The 18,857-nt window shown below is 38.6% G+C and overlaps 1 protein-coding gene across 8 annotated transcripts in view; it reads left to right on the forward strand.

Annotated features, from left to right (window-relative positions):
* INPP4B (inositol polyphosphate-4-phosphatase type II B) overlaps positions 1–18,857 on the forward strand; it is a 481,006-nt gene that overhangs the window by 105,163 nt on the left and 356,986 nt on the right. For 7 of the 8 annotated variants that reach the window (XM_075199307.1, XM_075199316.1, XM_075199324.1 and 4 more), the window contains exons 3-4: positions 2,251–2,369; positions 7,129–7,245. In XM_075199307.1, coding sequence (XP_075055408.1) covers positions 2,251–2,369; positions 7,129–7,245 — 236 coding nt within the window. Of the gene's footprint in view, positions 1–2,086; positions 2,108–2,250; positions 2,370–7,128; positions 7,246–18,857 lie in introns of those variants that run through there. The other variant, XM_075199359.1, reaches the window with a different exon arrangement.

The raw sequence follows: 18,857 nt of genomic DNA on the forward strand, positions 1-18,857 counted from the left end.
ATATCACACGCAGATAAATACATACATTACATTATATTAATATCCCATTACACATACCTGATCTGCAGAGATTGCTGAGGGAGACTCCTCTGTCTGCAGTGGCCACATGTGCAGAAGACTAGTAGGAGGGGTCCCAAGTGGAGGAGATAGAGGGGAGGGCAGGGAAAAACAGGATCAAAGAGGAGGAGAAACGTCATTAAGCCCCACCTTATCACTCAATGTCTACTGAAAAATATTGAAAAGCTAGGGGCTCGTCCATCTTGGTACCAAGAAACTCAGGGGTGTTCCTTTATTGAACTAAAGTGCCCTTTAATAGTTACTTTCTGGTGATTATATGTGATCACCAGACAATAACAACCTACACTACAGATATAATTAAGAAATTCAGGGATTGGGGAGGAGGACAGAGATCTCCTCCATATTGGATTTAAAAAAATCAGGGGTACCCTCATTTGAAAAAGGGGAGTTTCTTATTTCAAATAATATGGCCTGGCCGTTTAGTAGTTATTATTTGTTGATCATATATGATCACCAGATAATAGACCCCTACAGGATGGAGGAGGGGTTTTGTAATGTCCAGATCTTCCCCATCCTGGCTCCTAGAAACTATGGGTACTCCTCAATTGAAAGAAGATTGTCCCCTCTTTCAAATGAAATGTGCCCCCTTGGTATTTCCTGGCTGGTAATCACCAAACAATAGTACCCTACATTACAGAAAGTGGCTTCAATAACCTCTGAAGTGCCCTCATTTAATGCAGTAGGTTGTCTAGTTTTCAAAACAATATGCCTTGTTGGACTACCATAAACATTCCTAAACATTTTATGCATTTCATTAAAGACAGTAAAAAAAATTCAAAAACAGCATTATCATTTTCATGTGCAGATTTTCCTATGAAAAACTACGTGTAGTAATCCCACTCGTCCCTAGCCCTGAAGGTGTTAATTTGGATCTCATGGATGAATTCATATAAACAGTTTGTTTTTTTTTTGTTGTTTTTTTTTTTTTGTATTTTGTGAAATCATGGAACCTTTGCAATAAATTTTATGAATGCTTAATTTATTACTGTGATATTGTCACATATGGTCACAGTGTATGCTAATAGTGTTTTATTAAAATATAGGTGGATAGAAATAGTGTTTGTGTTTAAGTACACTAGGGGTTATATTTACTAAACTGCGGGTTTGAAAAAGTGGAGATGTTGCCTATAGCAACCAATCACATTCTAGTTATTTATATAGTACATTCTACAAAATGACAGCTAGAATCTGGTTGCTATAGGCAACATCTCCACTTTTTCAAACCTGCAGTTTAGTAAATATACCCACAGTTGCCAACCTTTAATGATTTGTCTCCGGGAGTCTCGGTGTAGAGGTGGGCGTGAGGGGGCGGGGCTCCATGAATCACGTAATTTTGGTCACTCCGCCTGTGACATAATGTCGCAAACGCGTCATTTTAACATGGGGGTGAGCCAAAATGATGCGATTCCCAGTGAATAGCATCATGGAGCTCGTCTGGGAGACCTACCCGGAATTCGGGAGTCTCCTGGGCATTCCGGGAGAGTTGGCAAGTATGAATATACCCCTAGGCCTGAGTTGGACGTATGTCTGTTTGAGAAGGAATATTATATCTTTTGTATTACATTAAGCCTAATAACATTTTTTTTGCTTTCACCACAAATGTTAACTTTTCTTGCTTATGACCTGGTGGTGTGTATATGTATGTGGGTGTATGTATGCCTGACGTAAACCTGCCCAGCATGCATCCTTATCAACAACAGGCTCACTTTCTTTATATTAGAAAAACTCAATGTATACAGCAATGGGGCATGGGTGACACAGCGAGTTAATCAGTAACTGCTTTATTGGATATTCCTCCATAGCAGTTTACCACAAGGTCTGTAACCACAGAGTGAATGACGTTGATAAGGTTTTAAGGTCAGAGCTGATGTGCTTATCGTAAAACTGCTAAGTGTATTTGTCTATGTGAGTTGCTGTGGATTAGCCCGCAATTACACACCAATGCTGTGCCTCGGCAGGAAAGTCTTACAGGACCTGCTTTTGGAAATGAATTCTCAGCTTTAACATGTGACTTCCTATGTCTGCAAAGGTAACTCCAAGGGACTTCCTTTGTTAAATCAGCTGTGTCTCCAGAGATGTAATCCAGAGCTCATGCTCAGCCTGTCTCGTCCTCTGTGCACATTTAGACTAGCACTTTTTACAGTCTATTTATATTTATTGTTCTGATTTCAGCATGCAAGGATTTGCTGACCGCTGCTCGTGACGGAAAGCTGAGCACATTTGTGCAGATCTCTGTGGCACATCCAACAGACCAGACTTTAACCAGATATGCTAACACTGAAATAGTAGAGGTGAGCATTTTTTTTCCTGCTTATTACTGTACTTATTAAAGTTGCTCTGACAAGTTCCATCACGTTTGTGCAGCATGATATGAGCTAGAACTATTTCAGGGCTTCCTGCCTAAAAATACAATTGCATGTATTTTCATGACAAGCATATTTCTGTGCTTCACACTAACATCTGACAGTTCATTCCAACACTGTCTACAGGAATATTCCATCCTAGGAAGCTAGCATTAAGGATTGTGGAGCAAATATCACTTATACTTGGTCTTTTTGATTTTTACCATGAAGTGTTTTCGGTGGAAGGCAAGGGTACGTAAATGCCTGCAGAATTGAACTGTGGTTGGTATTTTACACACTGTTGTCCTCATGGGGGAGGAGGGAGGGTAAAGGAAGTCTGGAAGAGTACTGGCAGTCAGGAAGGGAATTGTTTATTTTTGTTATGGCACCTCCTATAAATGAAATATAGTTAAGAATAAACTGTAGCTAGTATGTATGATATGTAAACCAGTTTGTTTTGCTGCAAGATGACTTTTGCTTGATACATTAGTAGCTCCTAAGGCATTTAGACTGGGATATATTGGTGCAGAGTGCTTCCTATAAATGCTTATTTTCAGCCGACTGCTAATCTGGTTGGCAGCGTCTGAATCTTTAGCTCTTCTACAAGTCAATGGTTTAAACAGCCTGCTACAGATATCAGTGCTTTAGCTTTTAGAGTGTTCTGGTACCAATAAATGAAGACATTCATTTTCTACTTGAAGAATGACCCAGATTCTTTCCCCATAACCTCTTCAATAGCAATTGCATTTCTACACTGCAGTGATTTTATAACCCTTTTAAGCATCCCAAGAAGGTTGTTGCAATGCACTTGACACTGCTTGTCTGTTCCTTAACTGTTTGTTGCTGCTGCTTCTTCTTTTTTGGCTCTGTTAAATGTTAGATATAGTCATATGGTTGGTTGTTACTGGAGCCCGTCTGCTGGCGGCGTGGTTAGTCTTTCTGCAGCAGGTCCCACTGGCTGGGTATCGAGTCTGCTTAGAATCGATCAATCAAACTGCTGCATCCACTGAGGTCAGAAATGCCATGTTCGAAGTCTTATACTTAGGTAGGCAAACAAAAGCTATCAAATCTGTGTGAAGTCTCTGGTGCCACTCAAGCGAAAAATCACATCCTGACTTAAAACCAGGGAGGTTTGCAAATAAACAGTGGGAGTTGATAGGTCTGCTAAACCAGGCTAATGGTCGTACTCAGGATCCTTCCCATCGCTTCAGTGGCATTAGCTGTAATGTAGCAGAACAATCCTGCTTATAAAGACTTTCTTGTTCTACTCCATTTCCTGACTGCTTGTCCTGTTAATGTCAAGGCTTGGAACAGTATGGGTAAAAAAACACAGCTATGATAAATATTATAGACTGAATTGCTAACATAGTTGTTAGCTCACAGGCTCAAAACAGTGTTTCAATTCTTTGTTGTGTGTTATTTGTTTGTTATTATGTAGGAGGTTTATTATTATCATTTATGGATGTAGCACCCAGCAATGTTAGATACAATGACATTTGAAAATGTACCCTCCAGTGAGCTTGCAATCTATACTTCAACAGCGTGGACCACTAAAGTGTATACAGATGATATTGTGAAGTTGCACTACATATTTGCAATTCCATTAGCTAATTTCTGCTTTAGGAATGTAAAGGTTATATATCTTTGCTTCTATTCAGTGAAAGATATCAATAATACCTCTACATTGTTTCTATCATTTCTATCACTAGTTTTACTTTTACGCTTTCATTTTCTATATGTTTTTTGCAATGCCAGATATAAAAGATTTATGTGGAGTTTAACTAGTATTAGTGCTGTTCATGTAATCAAATACACCTACAAACTGTCAAATCGCCATATAATAACAAGGCATTAAAGCGCAGAGTTCCATGTAGAGATGCAGCTAAGGGCTGGTACCCACTGTAGATTATTAAATGGATACTACATTGTTTTTAATGTTATCATACCCATTGGTGTGTTTGTTGCAGTAGTGTTTTTCTGGAAAGCTACGTGTTCCATTGTTTTTTGCATTTACCACATGTAAAGGCATCAAGGTGATCTCTAAAACATTAGTAAAAACAAATATTAAATGCAATTATATTTGATATGACATTTTGACAGCTGTACAAATGCTAAACCCCAATGCCTATTAAGCAAGCTTAGAAAACCTGTAGCTGTCTATTCTTGTTCAACATTTAATCCAGAGAAGGGTTAAATGTGCCTATATCTTTCATAAACTTTATCATTGGAAACATCTGTCACTTTTTAAGAGCTTATTGGCACATCCTGTGTAGATGCAGATATCTAAGTAGATTGTCCAACTGTGCAATGATATGGTTAGGGTGTACAGTGACCGTTATATACATAGTTTCATTTTTATTATTTTGTTGATCATTTTTATTAGCCATTTTGGTTATGACTTACAGTAGACTAATTACTCAGTGGCGTTAGGAAACCACCAGTGACATAACGTGTCAAATGTAACCATGTCAAATGTTACTGCATTTAATAGGCAGTGGTGATTAACACTTGCACTTGGGGTTAGTGGAGGTTTCTCAATTGCCCCCATTGCATTCACTTGCAGTGAACGGAAGTATACGTAGCACACTGCGCTGATCCTGCCTACAGGTACCAGTGATGTGTTTATATGCTTTCACTAATAAAAGCATGATAACTCCAGTTAGAGGCTTTAGGCTAATGACAGACGTCTGTGTGTTTTAGCCCCAAGCACTTACCCACTGTGCTCGCAACCACATAGAAGGCAGAGTATGCTCCACGTTCCTGGAACACGAGTGCTGACATGATGTATGAATGCTGCCACCAATATTACAGGAACTACTGCTGCAGTGTGTTGGTGAACAGTGTGTGTAAACACAGGGTCCCTGGGGTTAAAACATGTGTTCACTTCAAGCATTTGTTTGTCACTAGACTTGAAGTAGAACAAAACCTACCAGCAAATACAGCATGAAATGTTGTAGAGGAAGCTGAACTCTACTATCTTCCATTAACTTAAATATTTAAGCTGGGTACACACAACAGTGTTTCCAGCCAAGTATCGGGCCAATCACCCGATATCGCCACCATTCAGCCCAATATTGCATTAGTGTGTACAGTCAGGTGATGAATGATAGTCTTACCAAAGCATCGACAACCGTTTGATTTGATTGTCCAGGAGAACTATAAATCTCGTTCCGCTATGGAACGACATCCGTCCAATCCTACAGTGTATATGCACCCACGATCAGGATCTCCATAGAGTTTACAGAGTCATGATCTTTTCAGCTGACGGTTTTGAACAGTTGAAAAACACAGATCTGCGAGTGAATCTTTTAAAACATGTATAGTGTGTACACATGAATCAGCACGCTCAACGGGACTTTTTTTTTTTTTTTTTTTCAGTTGTCAGTAAAATCCTTGTAGATAACACATTGGTCGGCAAATTCTGTAGTGCGTACCCAGCCTTACTCAGAAAATCATCCAGAAGTGTCTAAATGGATGTTGCCATATTTCTGTGGAAGTATGTCACACATATCAATCCACTAACTTATCATTACATAAACTACTTTGTTAGAAGCATCATAATACTGTAGCTGTACTTTTCTTGTTTAGTGTGCCCTTAAAAAAAATACTATCGGTGGAAAGGATTTCCATAATTATGTGATTTCCTTTGCTCTTCCTGCATGTAACACATTTCTTTCCACTTAGAACGCGATCATGGTATGTAAGTCAAAATACATAGCCCAGTTCTCACTTCCACAAACATGGAGAGATGCCTAATACATTACATTTTAAAATATTTCATACTAGTTCAATAGCAGTACAGGCATTTGCATCTTATAATATAAAAGGCAAAGTCCTGCTAGCTGTTTTGTTCCATATTTAAACTTCATTAAACCAAACTAAATTCTCTTTGAATATGAATAAAATAACACTTTTTTTTCATCACAGTTTAGAAATTAACATAAAATTCAATTCAGGCTTTTTTTCTGAAAACCATAGCAGTCACTTCCTGTCCATTCTAAAAATACCTCTGGTGTTCAGGTGAATGAAATATCCTGACGAATACAAGAGTCTTATTAGCTGTATTTTAAAACAGATGTTCTTGCTGGATATTTAGGTCAAATGGGTGTTAGAAAGTGGAGTGAATGGATAAAAGGCAACTGTCAAGAACAAAGTCTAAATCTGTACGTGAACCTGACAGCAAACAGGGTTTGTAGAAAGAGATATCATTGTCAGCTGAATGTTTTACTTTGTGGATATAATCCCTAAATGCTCCCCTCATTACAGCTGCCTCCATTGGTGTGGCTTCATCAAAATAGTTTCTGGCTGTTTGTACAAATTACAGCACATGTCCGCTCAAAAGAGAGACAAAGCATTGTGACAGCTGGCCCGAGGGAAATACTTTTAAAACCTGGCATAGGAAATAAACAGTGTATTACTTGCACACTAATAATGCTAATGATAGATGTTGACAGAGAGGCATTCACTCTTTTATTGATTACTACAAGACTGCTCTGCTTTCCAAAAGCATCTATTCAGCATGCCCAAATGCTACAAGAGGATGGGGATTTCAGACCTTGGATGGAACAGAAAATGTTCTTTGAAATCAATATCTTTTTTTTTTTTTCCCCCTTCACCCTCTTGTCTGCATGCTTGTCTGTCAATTGCATTCTGTGCTGCAAGCAGCTGCCACCTCATTGAGCTTAAACTGTTTGCTTGTGCTATACAGGGAACAAGAGACCCACTGTTTCTGACTGGTGTGACGTTTCCCTCGGAGTATCCCATCTACGAAGAAAGTAAAATAAAGCTGGCGGTGTATAATGTCAAGGATAAGTCTCAAGAAACTGTGAGTACCTTGCTGGCACTTTTAGCGTTTCTCACCACTTGCTTGCCTCCATCCACTTCAGGGATCTCTAGAATGTCATTAAAGCTAGCAATAGACAGGGTAAGTGCACTGCCTGTGCCATTTTCTATTTGGTGAACTCCCCAATTACACTTTGAGGTGATAAGTGGATGTTTTCAAGCCTGCAAATGCTGTTTTGCTCAAAGCTGAAAGGCCACAATGACCGAGCACCAACGCTTTAAAAATGTATAATCTACATTAATTTTTTATGAACCAAGCCCTTATTTTTACTGTTGGTTCGACTGAGGATGTGTTTCTTGAGATGTCCCTTGTGTCTGGCAGGAGAGGGGTTAACTGCAGCCGTACTTGAAGCTCAATGGAGCAAGTCTCTGGCTTTTCTGCAGCCTGAGAAAGGGAACAGATGGATTATATTAAACACTGCAAATAACCTTACAAGAAATATGACTTGTACAAATTGGCCTCTTCACAGCAATCTGGTAACCTGTTATATCAATGTTAGCAAAACATTTGATTAAGATCTCACTTTATTTGAAAATATGAACGTGAACGTTTTGTCTATCAGATGCATTAGCTTTATATCCTTGGCTTACCTTTAGTTTAGTTCAGTGATAGCTAACCTGTGACACTCCAGGTGTTGTGAAACTACAAGCCCCAGCATGCTTTGCCAGTAGATAACTAGCTGATAGCTGCCAAAGCATACTGGGGCTTGTAGTTTCACAACACCTGGAGTGTCACAGGTTAGCCATCAATGGTTTAGTTTCTATCAAGCAGAAACTAGTAACAGACTTTGGTATATGTAATGTTTCAGTGACTGTCCCTGCATGGGAAACTGCCATTTCATACTCCACTCCTTTCCCTTGATTATTTCGGTTTGGGTTGTGTAGCACAATTCTTTTTAGTTTGTTGGTGTTTTTCCACACTTTTTTTTTCATGTTATTATCTCCAAATTACATTTTCACAACACTGCTTTGATTTCAGAAAATGTAAATATAAATATGTAGTTTATTGTTTGTTTGGAAAGTAAAGAAATCTATCAAAATGTGCTTAATGTGAATTCTGTTCTTGCCTGTTTTGGTGAATGATTGTCCACAGCGGATTTTTGGTTTCTCCGCTTTCATAAATGTCCATCCATGTGTCTATTATGTTTTTGTTTTTAAATCCAATGAATTTCTTGATACACTTTCAAGTAAATTAGTAATTCCATAGGTCTACGTTGATAATGCATACCTCCCAACATGTAAGTTCCCAGCAGTGGGACATGTGACGTGGCCATGCTCCAAGAGAGCTGCCTAGCGCTGTAAAGTGCTAGACTGCCCATTAGATATCTCCCTTCCCTACAACATTCCCATCCGCGGGTCAACATGTCCCGATATTGGGACAGTTGGGAGGTTTGGTAATATATTTTGGCTGTAAATTGGTTCATTAGTCCCATATTAAATTTTTTGGTACTATGTGATCTAAATTTTTGTTTGTAGAAATCCAGTATCAACCAATGCATCTTTATGTATATGTAAATAGGCTCTCATATCAGTCACATTAGTTTACGTGTCTTCTTTAACGCAGGTATTAGAAATTTTGAAAGCAAAAGCGCTCTTGGCTTGTGTGTTGGGCACCTCTCCGCTGTTTCAATTTAGGGCCATGTGAAAGGACTTTTTTTTTTATGTACCAAAGAGTGTTGCCTGTTCAATCAGTGTTGTTAGGCCACTGGTAACCATAGGAACATATTTTACCAGTGGATTAAAAATAAGCGCTCCCCAGTCTGAGAGTAGATGGTTAGCTTTCTGAACTGGTCTTTGCATTGATATTTCTGGGCCTGTCATGCTTACCCAGTCCACATTGTCAGATTCTGTCGTATAGAAGATATATACGATCTGAAGGTTACCTTGGACAAGGGTACTTCAGCCTGCTAAAGGTAATTCAAATAAAAGTTACTGAGCGTAACATACATTTGTTTTAGAATTCACGTAAATCAGCTCTGCGCACTCCAGAATTCACCAAGGAATGGATCTGATGATACGTCCGCTGATGAATTCGGGTGTAAGTCTGTTCTTCTACACAAGACACTGTAGGATACGTCCAATACCTACGTGGATTATAGATTTCCATATGAATGCACAGAAAAAGAATAAATATTGAATTAGCGTCACCTGTTAATAATATAGACATTAATGATAAAACAATATTTAAAAAATTGTTTTGGTGTTTTTTTGTTTTTCTCTCTCCATGAAATACATTTATTAGGATGTTCTTAATGTCTACTGAACATAAAATACATTGTTACAGTTGCCTCTGATTGCAAACACACATGTTCTAACATGCATATGAGACTGCCCTCACTAGTATTCAGGACAACTTTGCAAAGCCCAGAGCTGGATTCCGGCATGGCTGCGTGCGTTTGAGTTTGTCACTCGTCCTTACTGTAAATTGACTACGGTCTAACGTCCTTTCCCACCAGCCCCGTTCCCTTCCTGAAAACAGAAGCTGTAGTAAGTGTCCTTTGCATATGAAGACGGAGAGGACAGGGCTACATTTAATGTTATGATCCAGTTCTGGGCATGTACAGAGTGATTTTACGTATGATACGTTCAAAATCGGCAGATACCTGCCTTGGGGAATCAGGCTGTGTAAGTTGTATTTGCTTTCAGAAGTAGAAATCCTCAGCACATTTTGCCCTGAAATGGAAAATTCCATTCCATTTTGTGGTGTAACTTTATTTAAATGAGCGGTCATGGGTAAATGAGTATCTATGGAGGTCTTCCTACTTTACAGCTGGGTCCGCGGCATATTTTTCCTAGCCAAATTGCTGAACCAGACTTTCCCATGTGCTGAAAGGTAGTGTAAGCCATGCCAAGTCCTATTATTTTACTGGGGTACATCTTGCATTCCCTCTCTGTTATGATTAATTTAAGAAATAAACAAGGCTAAACAAAGTAGACATTGATAAAGAGGTTGGTTCTAAGTTGACATTGCATTGATCTGGTAGTGATGTTTTTATTGCTTCCATCATGTGCAGGTTCTGGAACATCCCCAATTTGCAAATGTAGGCGCGATGTGGAGGTGACTTCTTTTTTCTTTTCTTTTTTTTTGCTGTGATACTTGATATATATTTAAACAAATAAGTGGATTTACATTTTACAGACATAAAGGGTTATTGATTAAGTGGATATGCAAGATATGCAATAAGGAAGATGCTGAGGAACCCCGGTCATACTTTCCTAATTACTTAAGCAGAAAGGAGTACAAGCGTATACATTAGTGTAGCTTGGTATGAGAAGTGCATGCCAGGTCAATCACTCCTGCACTCCTGGAATGTGATCAGAAGAGACGGCTTTCCAAGTGAATCAGTGCATGGATCACAACTCTGTCAGCATGCGTGAAAGTACTTGCAAACAAGTGGGGGTTGAATCATTTAATGCAGAATACTATATAGCACATTTCATTTAGAAAATGAGTGTAGATGTCAATTCTAAAACCTGCAGTCTTTGTATATATTCCAACATTAAGTACTGTATTTCCCCATGTATAAGACGCACCTTTTTCCCCAAAATTTTGGGTCTAAAAACTGGGTACGTCTTATACAGGGATAGTAGCACTTACCCTGTCAGATGATTCCTCTGTTTGGTAAAGTCTTGTTTTTTATGTCCGTCTGATCCTGATGCTGGAAAGCCGCTTAAGGTCCTCTTCGCGACGACCTTAAGCGGCATTCCAGCATCAGGATCAGACGGACAGAAGAAAGAAGACTTTACTGGACAGAGGAATTATCTGACAGGTAAGGCAGAATTGACTATAGCGTTGTCTCTCCTCTGTATATGCTGCACAATTACTCTGTGAAAAAATTGAGGATAATGTTTCTCCTCATTTTTTTCACATGATTTATATAGGTGCTTCTTATACAGTGGAGCGTCATATACATGGGGAAATACGGTATATTCTCTTCCACATGTCTGTAGGTTTGTCTTTATTACATATGTTTGTACGTTTCCTCTTTCAAGTAGACTTGCTACTATAGGCTCATGGGTTTTCAGAAGTGTCTCAAAAATAGCTATTTATCATGTTGACAATTGGTACCAAAATCCAACTACTAATTTTATTCTACCCCAGTCCATGATTCTTACATGCCATCTTTTGTGACATGGCTTTGTATACAAGAAAACACCCCACCCATAGAGGTGAAAGGAAAAGTGAGAGGAGATTCCTTACTTCAATGACTGGCAATACGCCCAACTGGACATTGCGGTGATGTCTGGCAGCATCATGGGCATTTGAATCTTCTAGAATCGCTATTAACCATACCTCCTGACTTTTGGAGTGTGTGTCCACGTGTCAGTGTTTGGCCACATATTGCAGGCATGTAAAGTGTTTCCTGAAGTGCTAGGCCACCCACAGCCCCCTTCCCTCTCCCCTAAAAACACCCCTTCATTGCCGGACGCATCTTACATTACAATATCCACAGAAAGCCATGGGTGCCTTTCTTGTTCATACCAGTTTGAAAAATGTAATAATGTTGAAATTGGCTGCTCATTAATTGGTAAATCACAACCCTACCTAGATTTGTGTAGAAACTTTAATGACACCTAGGATACCTGGCAAATTAGATAAATATATCTATTTATAATATAGTTATTAACAGTTTTTACAGTATATGCATGGGATACAAATAGTATATTTAGGACACAGAGCAATATGCCCTTTTACTTGTTAAAGTTGAATATAATAATGTGTAATATGGACAAATTCAGTACACACCTCTAAATAAAAATAGTAAGCCCCTTGAACAGACTATAAGTGTTGCCTCTCTCCGAGCTAATGTCTTGGTTGCATAGATTCAACCAGTAGTATAATTTGGAGGCAACACGCCAAAATTTTGGGCCTCCTTCCACTGATTTGGTATGTCGGATCAAATGGCTGTATCCTGCTGTGTGCCACTTCCTGCTCAGATAAGAACATCTCACTTACCCTCCCCCCCAGCAGAATTTAATTTTGAAGCCCTAGAATGCAAGTACATCTTTTTATTTGTCTGTGGAGTCAAATGGTTGTCACAAAGCGGAAACAAAATATAACTTTGCAAATTAATTTTGTCTATTAAGTAAAGCAAAATGTAATTAACTCCGGCTCCCCTGTGTTTGTGTCCGTTATACCTGATGTCTCTAAAAATATTCAATGCACTAAACAGTCTGTTCCCTGGATATTCCATTTTCACCTGCCATAATAGTGTTGTTGTTACAATGGTAATGTTTCAAAGCGGGCTGCTTCAAAATGTGCCTGTCCTTACAAGCAATGCTGTGAGCTTTAGATAAAAGGGTTGCTCCGCCATCAGATGACTTTAATTTACTGATTTGTACAAGTCCACCTACAATTTTTACTGTTTATGAAATGGAGAAAACCCCTTTCTCTGGCCACAATGGGTGTTTCTGAGTGAGTTAGGGCTTCTCCCAATTCATAAAGGGACTACACACCCTCCAGTGACCAGTTTCTCCGTGTTTCACCAAGTTACCACTTATGATCGATCCTGGCACTGTTCTGCTGTCCCAGTGAAATTCCAATGGTATATTGCAGCGATAGGAAGTTTCCTATTGCTGCAATAAGCAGCCATTGAAAACTTGTGGGAGAACCTGGAGGACAGAGTGGTAGATGTGATGACACAATTTGTCCTATCCTCCACTATGCAGTGATGCGATTCACCACACAGTGGGAGGCAAGACATGATGACGCAATTTGACAATCCAGGAGCGTAGACAAGTATGTTTTTGTCTTTTGGGTTTTTATTTAACGAAGTGGAACTGAAATCCAAACTCTGAGTTCCATTGCACATGCGTGTACTGGCTTACAGATTTGCGCAACTAAGGAAATTGGCTTGACAAAGCTGTCGTTTAACTATTGCCCTTGCCCTGTGTCAGGGTAGTATTGCTTAGCTTCCGCTGTGATATTTTTGTTTTAGAAATTTTTTACATTTGCGTTTGACTTTTTCCTTGATCATCCAAAACGGGACAGTGGTGGTGCAGGTATTTTGGAGGCAGGTGGTAGGCGAACCAGGCTTAGTCCTTTTATATGTGAGTCCTGATTTGCTGTCTCCCTATATAATAAAAAAAATTGTCATATGACCTGAAGTGATGTTTCAATCTTTCTTCTTTCTGTCTAGTCACATATTGATTTTTCCAGGGACAGTTCTAAGGACCAGAAAGTAGCATGAGATTCACTAGGAGGACAAGTAGATGCTCTTGTGCAAATAAAGAAAAAGTGGTGGTCTGCATTATTTGCTCTTCGTACTGATTCTTTTGGTATATACCTAATTATGCTGATTTACTGCACTTGGCACCCATAACAAAGCAAGGGATGGTGTGTATAGACTGGACAAGCTTGGGTCACAAGTGTGTTCTATTTATTTTCATTTTTTGAAACTATGCCTCTTACATCAACTGCAGTCAGTTTATGATTCTGCTTGTTTTTCTTCATAAAGGATTCTTATCAAGCCGGCTATGTTTATGGGTTTCCAGTAATAACAGAATTGTGGTTCACATTATTACATTGATTGTTTTTGAATGGTACATAATAAATGAGTTAGTAGAGGTTTCAGCATTTTCAAGTAAATATGTAATAGTTTAACCCAATGGTACGTTTAATAATGTTAAACTGGTAGTTGTAAGGTTATTTTTCAAGCGGTGCGCACAACTTTTTAATTTTTTTGTTACAAAGGAAGGCTTTCAGGCTAGAAGTAGCAAATCTCACCCTAACCTTACTGGTTGCTGTGGAATGGTAATCTAAATGACCTATACTATAGAAATCATTGTTACATATCGTGCACTGCTAATAAGGTTGAACCAATTGTCTCCAATTTGAGTTTCTGTCTGTATGTGAGCCAGTAAACCAGTGGTTTTTGATGCCTAATAGGCTGAAGGAACATATCTGTAATTTGTATGTCTCCGTCCACTGAGAGGATCTATTCCAATTATGGGTAACTAATGACTGTGAAAAAGCTAACATGTGGCCATCCTGATCAATATTCTTTTCTCTTTCGCATATGAAAGTGCAAGAACTGACACTCGCAAACCATTATGAGTCAAGATTATGTTTTTTTCCCTCATTGACTAGCATACTAGCCAATCATGCATTCACCTATAGACTAGGTTGAATATGAATACTTCTCTGATACTGTAACGCAGTGGTGGGCAACAGATGGCTGGCCAAGCCTTCACCTGCAGCTCCCAAGCCAGCTGCTCAAACTCTTATTCTCTCTTATTAATTGGCAGAGATTGAGGCAGAACGGTGACCGACTTCCGCCCCACTTGTCACGTAGCAAACCTCCTTTCTCTGTGTGGCCTTTTAGAAGGCAGGATGGGCACACATGCTGCCCTCATGAGAAGTTGTTGATTACTGATGTAATGTCACAACTGGCTAAAGCTGTAGGAGGAGTAGGTGCAATGACATCATCAAAATCCTCAAGGTTTCTCTATGAATGCAATTCTTGGCCCCTTTGAGTGACTAAGGTCTACATGTTAGGGCTTTAAAAGTATATTATGTTGTCCATCCTTCATTATCATTAACTGTGGTCATGGCACCATTTTGTTATTATACTTTATTTTCTGAATGCCCTTGTGGAGATCCCTGCAGGGCGGCAAGCATAGGTGTAAGTACTGGGGTGGCAAGAGTCCATGTAACTGCCACCCTTGCTGCTCCATGCCCTGCTACCCTCCAGCATTCTAGGCCTAAATACAGCTCAGAGGAGTAAGGGAACTCTGATGTGAATTTCATGTCTGAGCAGGAAGTGCATAGCATTGCTAGCCTGGTAAGACAATGGAGGGGATGATGTTCTTCCCTAGAAACCTTGAAGGCCCCATCCAAATCTTACTATGGGGCCTTTGAGGCCACATTCATTTCTGTTTATGTCCCTGGTGAGATGGTTTGACCTGTCTTAATGTAACTTATTTTGTTAGAATGTTGAAGTGTTCAGGGCTGTTTTAGTAAAGGGGCAAAGTGGATCCATCGCAGTGTCAGGTCAACATTAGCAGCACATTCACAATAGCCACACAGGGGTCACAGGACCCACTATTTCCTGGCAGCCGGTGAAGGAGTTTTTAGTTAGTTTGAGCTCACCAATGACATGGTAAATACAAGCTGCAGTACATTTTGTGTTGCTGCGCTATGCACTATACTGGTCACATAAGAAAACTCTTCTTCTGTTATGACTTAAAAGAAACTTGTGTTTAACAAAACTCTATGGGGGCCTACTTTGCCCTGGGGCTCTCTAATTTCTTAAAGTGATTGCAGTCCATTGTTTTCTTTATTTGAACATCATGAAACTTAGTATCAAACAGTTTTTATGGTGTGCATTGTGCTTCGGTGCTTTATTCAGTTATTTCACGTTTTAGGCCTGTTTGAAAGAGGGGAATGGGAAACTGTCAAACTTTAGCATGTTTGTATTCAACGCGATCTTGTTAGTTCTAATTACTCCATTTGTTTCAATGAAAGTTAAGTACAAGCCACTTTTTTTTTTCTTGCAAATAAATTATAAACGTTAGCGTGAGACAGTAAAATTTAAAAACCGTTTGTTCTTTTGCGTAAACAAGAAAATGGCACTACGTAACATGTTTTCCTTTGAGCATTACTTTATGCCACTTTCTCAATATTGTGAAAGGGCTCACGTGCTTTAGAACCTTTGTTTGTTTGTTTTTCTTCAGCTGGGAATGGATCTCAGCATAAAGATATTGTATTATTCTTCATATTAAAAGGCAGAAAAACCTGAATGTGCACTGTCTTGTAGTAAATCAGTGTGTCACAGTGACTGATGGTCCAGCTTGTGTATAGTATCTGATAAATTGCTCCAACATCATAAGGTGACTTAATTGTGCCATGAAAGAAAGTTCCATAGATATGAGCTGAAGGAAGGTGCTTAGTGTTGATGTTACTGATGCAGTTGAATACTACTATCTACTTGTATGCTTTGCAACGAATTCCAGAGACATGGCTGGTTTGATGATATTGGCAGTTTTTTAGCACTGCTGTCACTGACAGCATTACAGATGTTATACAGCTATAGTTTGGGATTTTTCCTCATGCAAAAAAATGATACAGATACAGTATGCCACTTATAGTAAGTTTTGCGCATGTGTGGGCAGGGGAGAGGGTTGTGGGAGGCAAGGGAAAATAAATATGTATAATGTAGACATTTCAATCTCTCTCTATATATATATATATATATATATTGTGGCAGAGGGGGATATTTGCCACAGTTCCCTGTAAGGGAACAGGTAGGAACACAGTTAGTCTGCAGCAGCAGGCTGCAGACAGGGTTAAGTTTTCCCTAGGTTCCTCTCTCAGCACACACACACACACACACACACGTGTGTTCCACATGGGTGTGATTGGTTTGCTGTGATTTGTTGTAGTGCTTGAGGTGGAGGATAAAGACACTGTCTGTATGTGTGGGTGGCACCACCGATGCCAGTAAGTGGCCGGCGAGCAGACAGGGAAGTAATGTCTAGCCAGATGTAGGTGGTGGGGATTTTTGTGTACTGTTACTGGATATGATTGCTGAACCAGCATTGGAGCTGTTTTACCATCCTGACAACTGCTAATAAAGAGCTAAATGGATCAGCATACCTGTGTCCGATTCCTGTGAATGGTGTACTTCTCTCTCTCTCTCTCTCTCTCTCTCTCTCTCTCTCTCTCTCTCTCTCTCTCTCTCTCTCTATATATATATATATATATATATATATATATATATATATATATATATATATATGCCAAAATGAACAAGGTTTCAGGCATAGATCACAAAGGCAGCTAACTCTTAGTTTCCAATCACTGACATCATATACGAGGTAACTATTTTGTCAAAGTGTATCCACAACCACCTCTACACGTTTCATCTCGTAGGGCTTCGTCAGGAGGGGTGGATCTCAACACTGGTGATCACCTTTTTAAAGGGTTACACTGATTTCTTCACAGGTGAGCATAAAATGCTCATTCATTAACTATCACCATATATATCACTTGATACATCATTTGTATAATATGCACATATGAATCCACATTTAAAAATATACATTTGTCAATCTAATATCACATTCCATTAAAAACATGGATACAATAAATAAATAAATAAAAAGCATGGCCAATATATAAAATAATTAAAATAATCTACATTTACCTAAGGATAGGCTCATATAACTCATAAATATGGTGTAACATCACATCCCTCATTTAATCCCCAAAGAGTAAAAGTATTCAAAGTATAAATCCAAAAGGTTTCTCTTTGAGATAGTTTTAACAAACGATCTCCTCCTCTAACATTCATCTCAACATGTTCTATTGCTTTAAAACGTAAAGATTCAGGATTTGCATCATGACGTGCAAAAGAGTCTATGATCTTATGCAGAATATTGCGCAGATGGTCAAATATTTGTATTTTTAAAGCTCTTAGTCTTCCCCACGTATTTTTTCCCCACATCCACACTCAAGCAGATACACCACATACGTGCTATTACAATTCATAAACGATTGAATATATCTCACTTTTTTGGCAGATGTATCTAAGAAGGTTTTATGATCTCTATGTACATATTTACAGGCTTTACAGTTCCCACATGGAATAAAACCTTTTGCTGAAATCAACCAGCTGTTATTCTTACTGGGTAGTTCTTTAAGATGAGAATAAGTTAACATTGATCATGGTGTTTTCAGTTTCCTAAAAATGATCTGCGGCTTAGCAGGTAATGTACTAAACAATAGCGAATCAAGTTTCAAAACTGACCAGTGTTTTTCTATAATCCTCGTAATCTGATGATTCGCTATATTAAAGGTAGTAACAAACGAACAATTAAATGTATTGGAGTTTGTCTTCTCCTTTTTTTATACATTACTAAATATATCCTATTGTATCCTCTAACTTTATCCAAACTATCTAATAAAGGTTTTTTTCCGGATACCCACGTTCTAAAAATCGATCTATTAGTGAGGAATTTCAAAAGTTTCTATATCCTCACAATTTCGTCTAACCCTCATCAGCTGGGAAACCGGTATATTATCTTTCCATCTTTTCAGATGGCAAGTCTTATAATCTATGTAGCTATTACTATCAACTTTCTTAATAAATATATATATATATATATATAATATAAATATTAGTGCATGTTCACCGAAGCTAGTTTTAAATTGTCCAGTTGGTACTTTACCAAAATCAGATCTTTCTACTACTTTGTCATCAGGTCTGAATTTCAATTGTTCCTCCCTCTGGCTGATTGTGCAGTGTCTTACCTCCCCTTGCTGCTAGGATCCATGTCCCCAACACAACCTCCACCGTATACCATAGGGAAATGCATGTATTACAATAGTAAATAAAATAATATTTTTTACACTTAGACATGTAACACACTACATACTACACCCAAGCAAACATACAAAATTTATTCATAATTATGAAAGCACAAAAATGTTGCATTACACATAACATATATTTAAAGATGATGGAACAAGGGTAAGTGTTTTGTCCTTTGTTCCACTCTATTGCGGGCTTTCCACAAATATGGGCCTGGAAATTAAATGTCATTTTATTTAATATTTTTGCAAATAATTGATTGTTGAATGTACATTCATAT

This window comes from Mixophyes fleayi, chromosome 1 (genome assembly GCF_038048845.1).
Source record: "Mixophyes fleayi isolate aMixFle1 chromosome 1, aMixFle1.hap1, whole genome shotgun sequence".
Taxonomy (NCBI): domain Eukaryota; kingdom Metazoa; phylum Chordata; class Amphibia; order Anura; family Limnodynastidae; genus Mixophyes; species Mixophyes fleayi.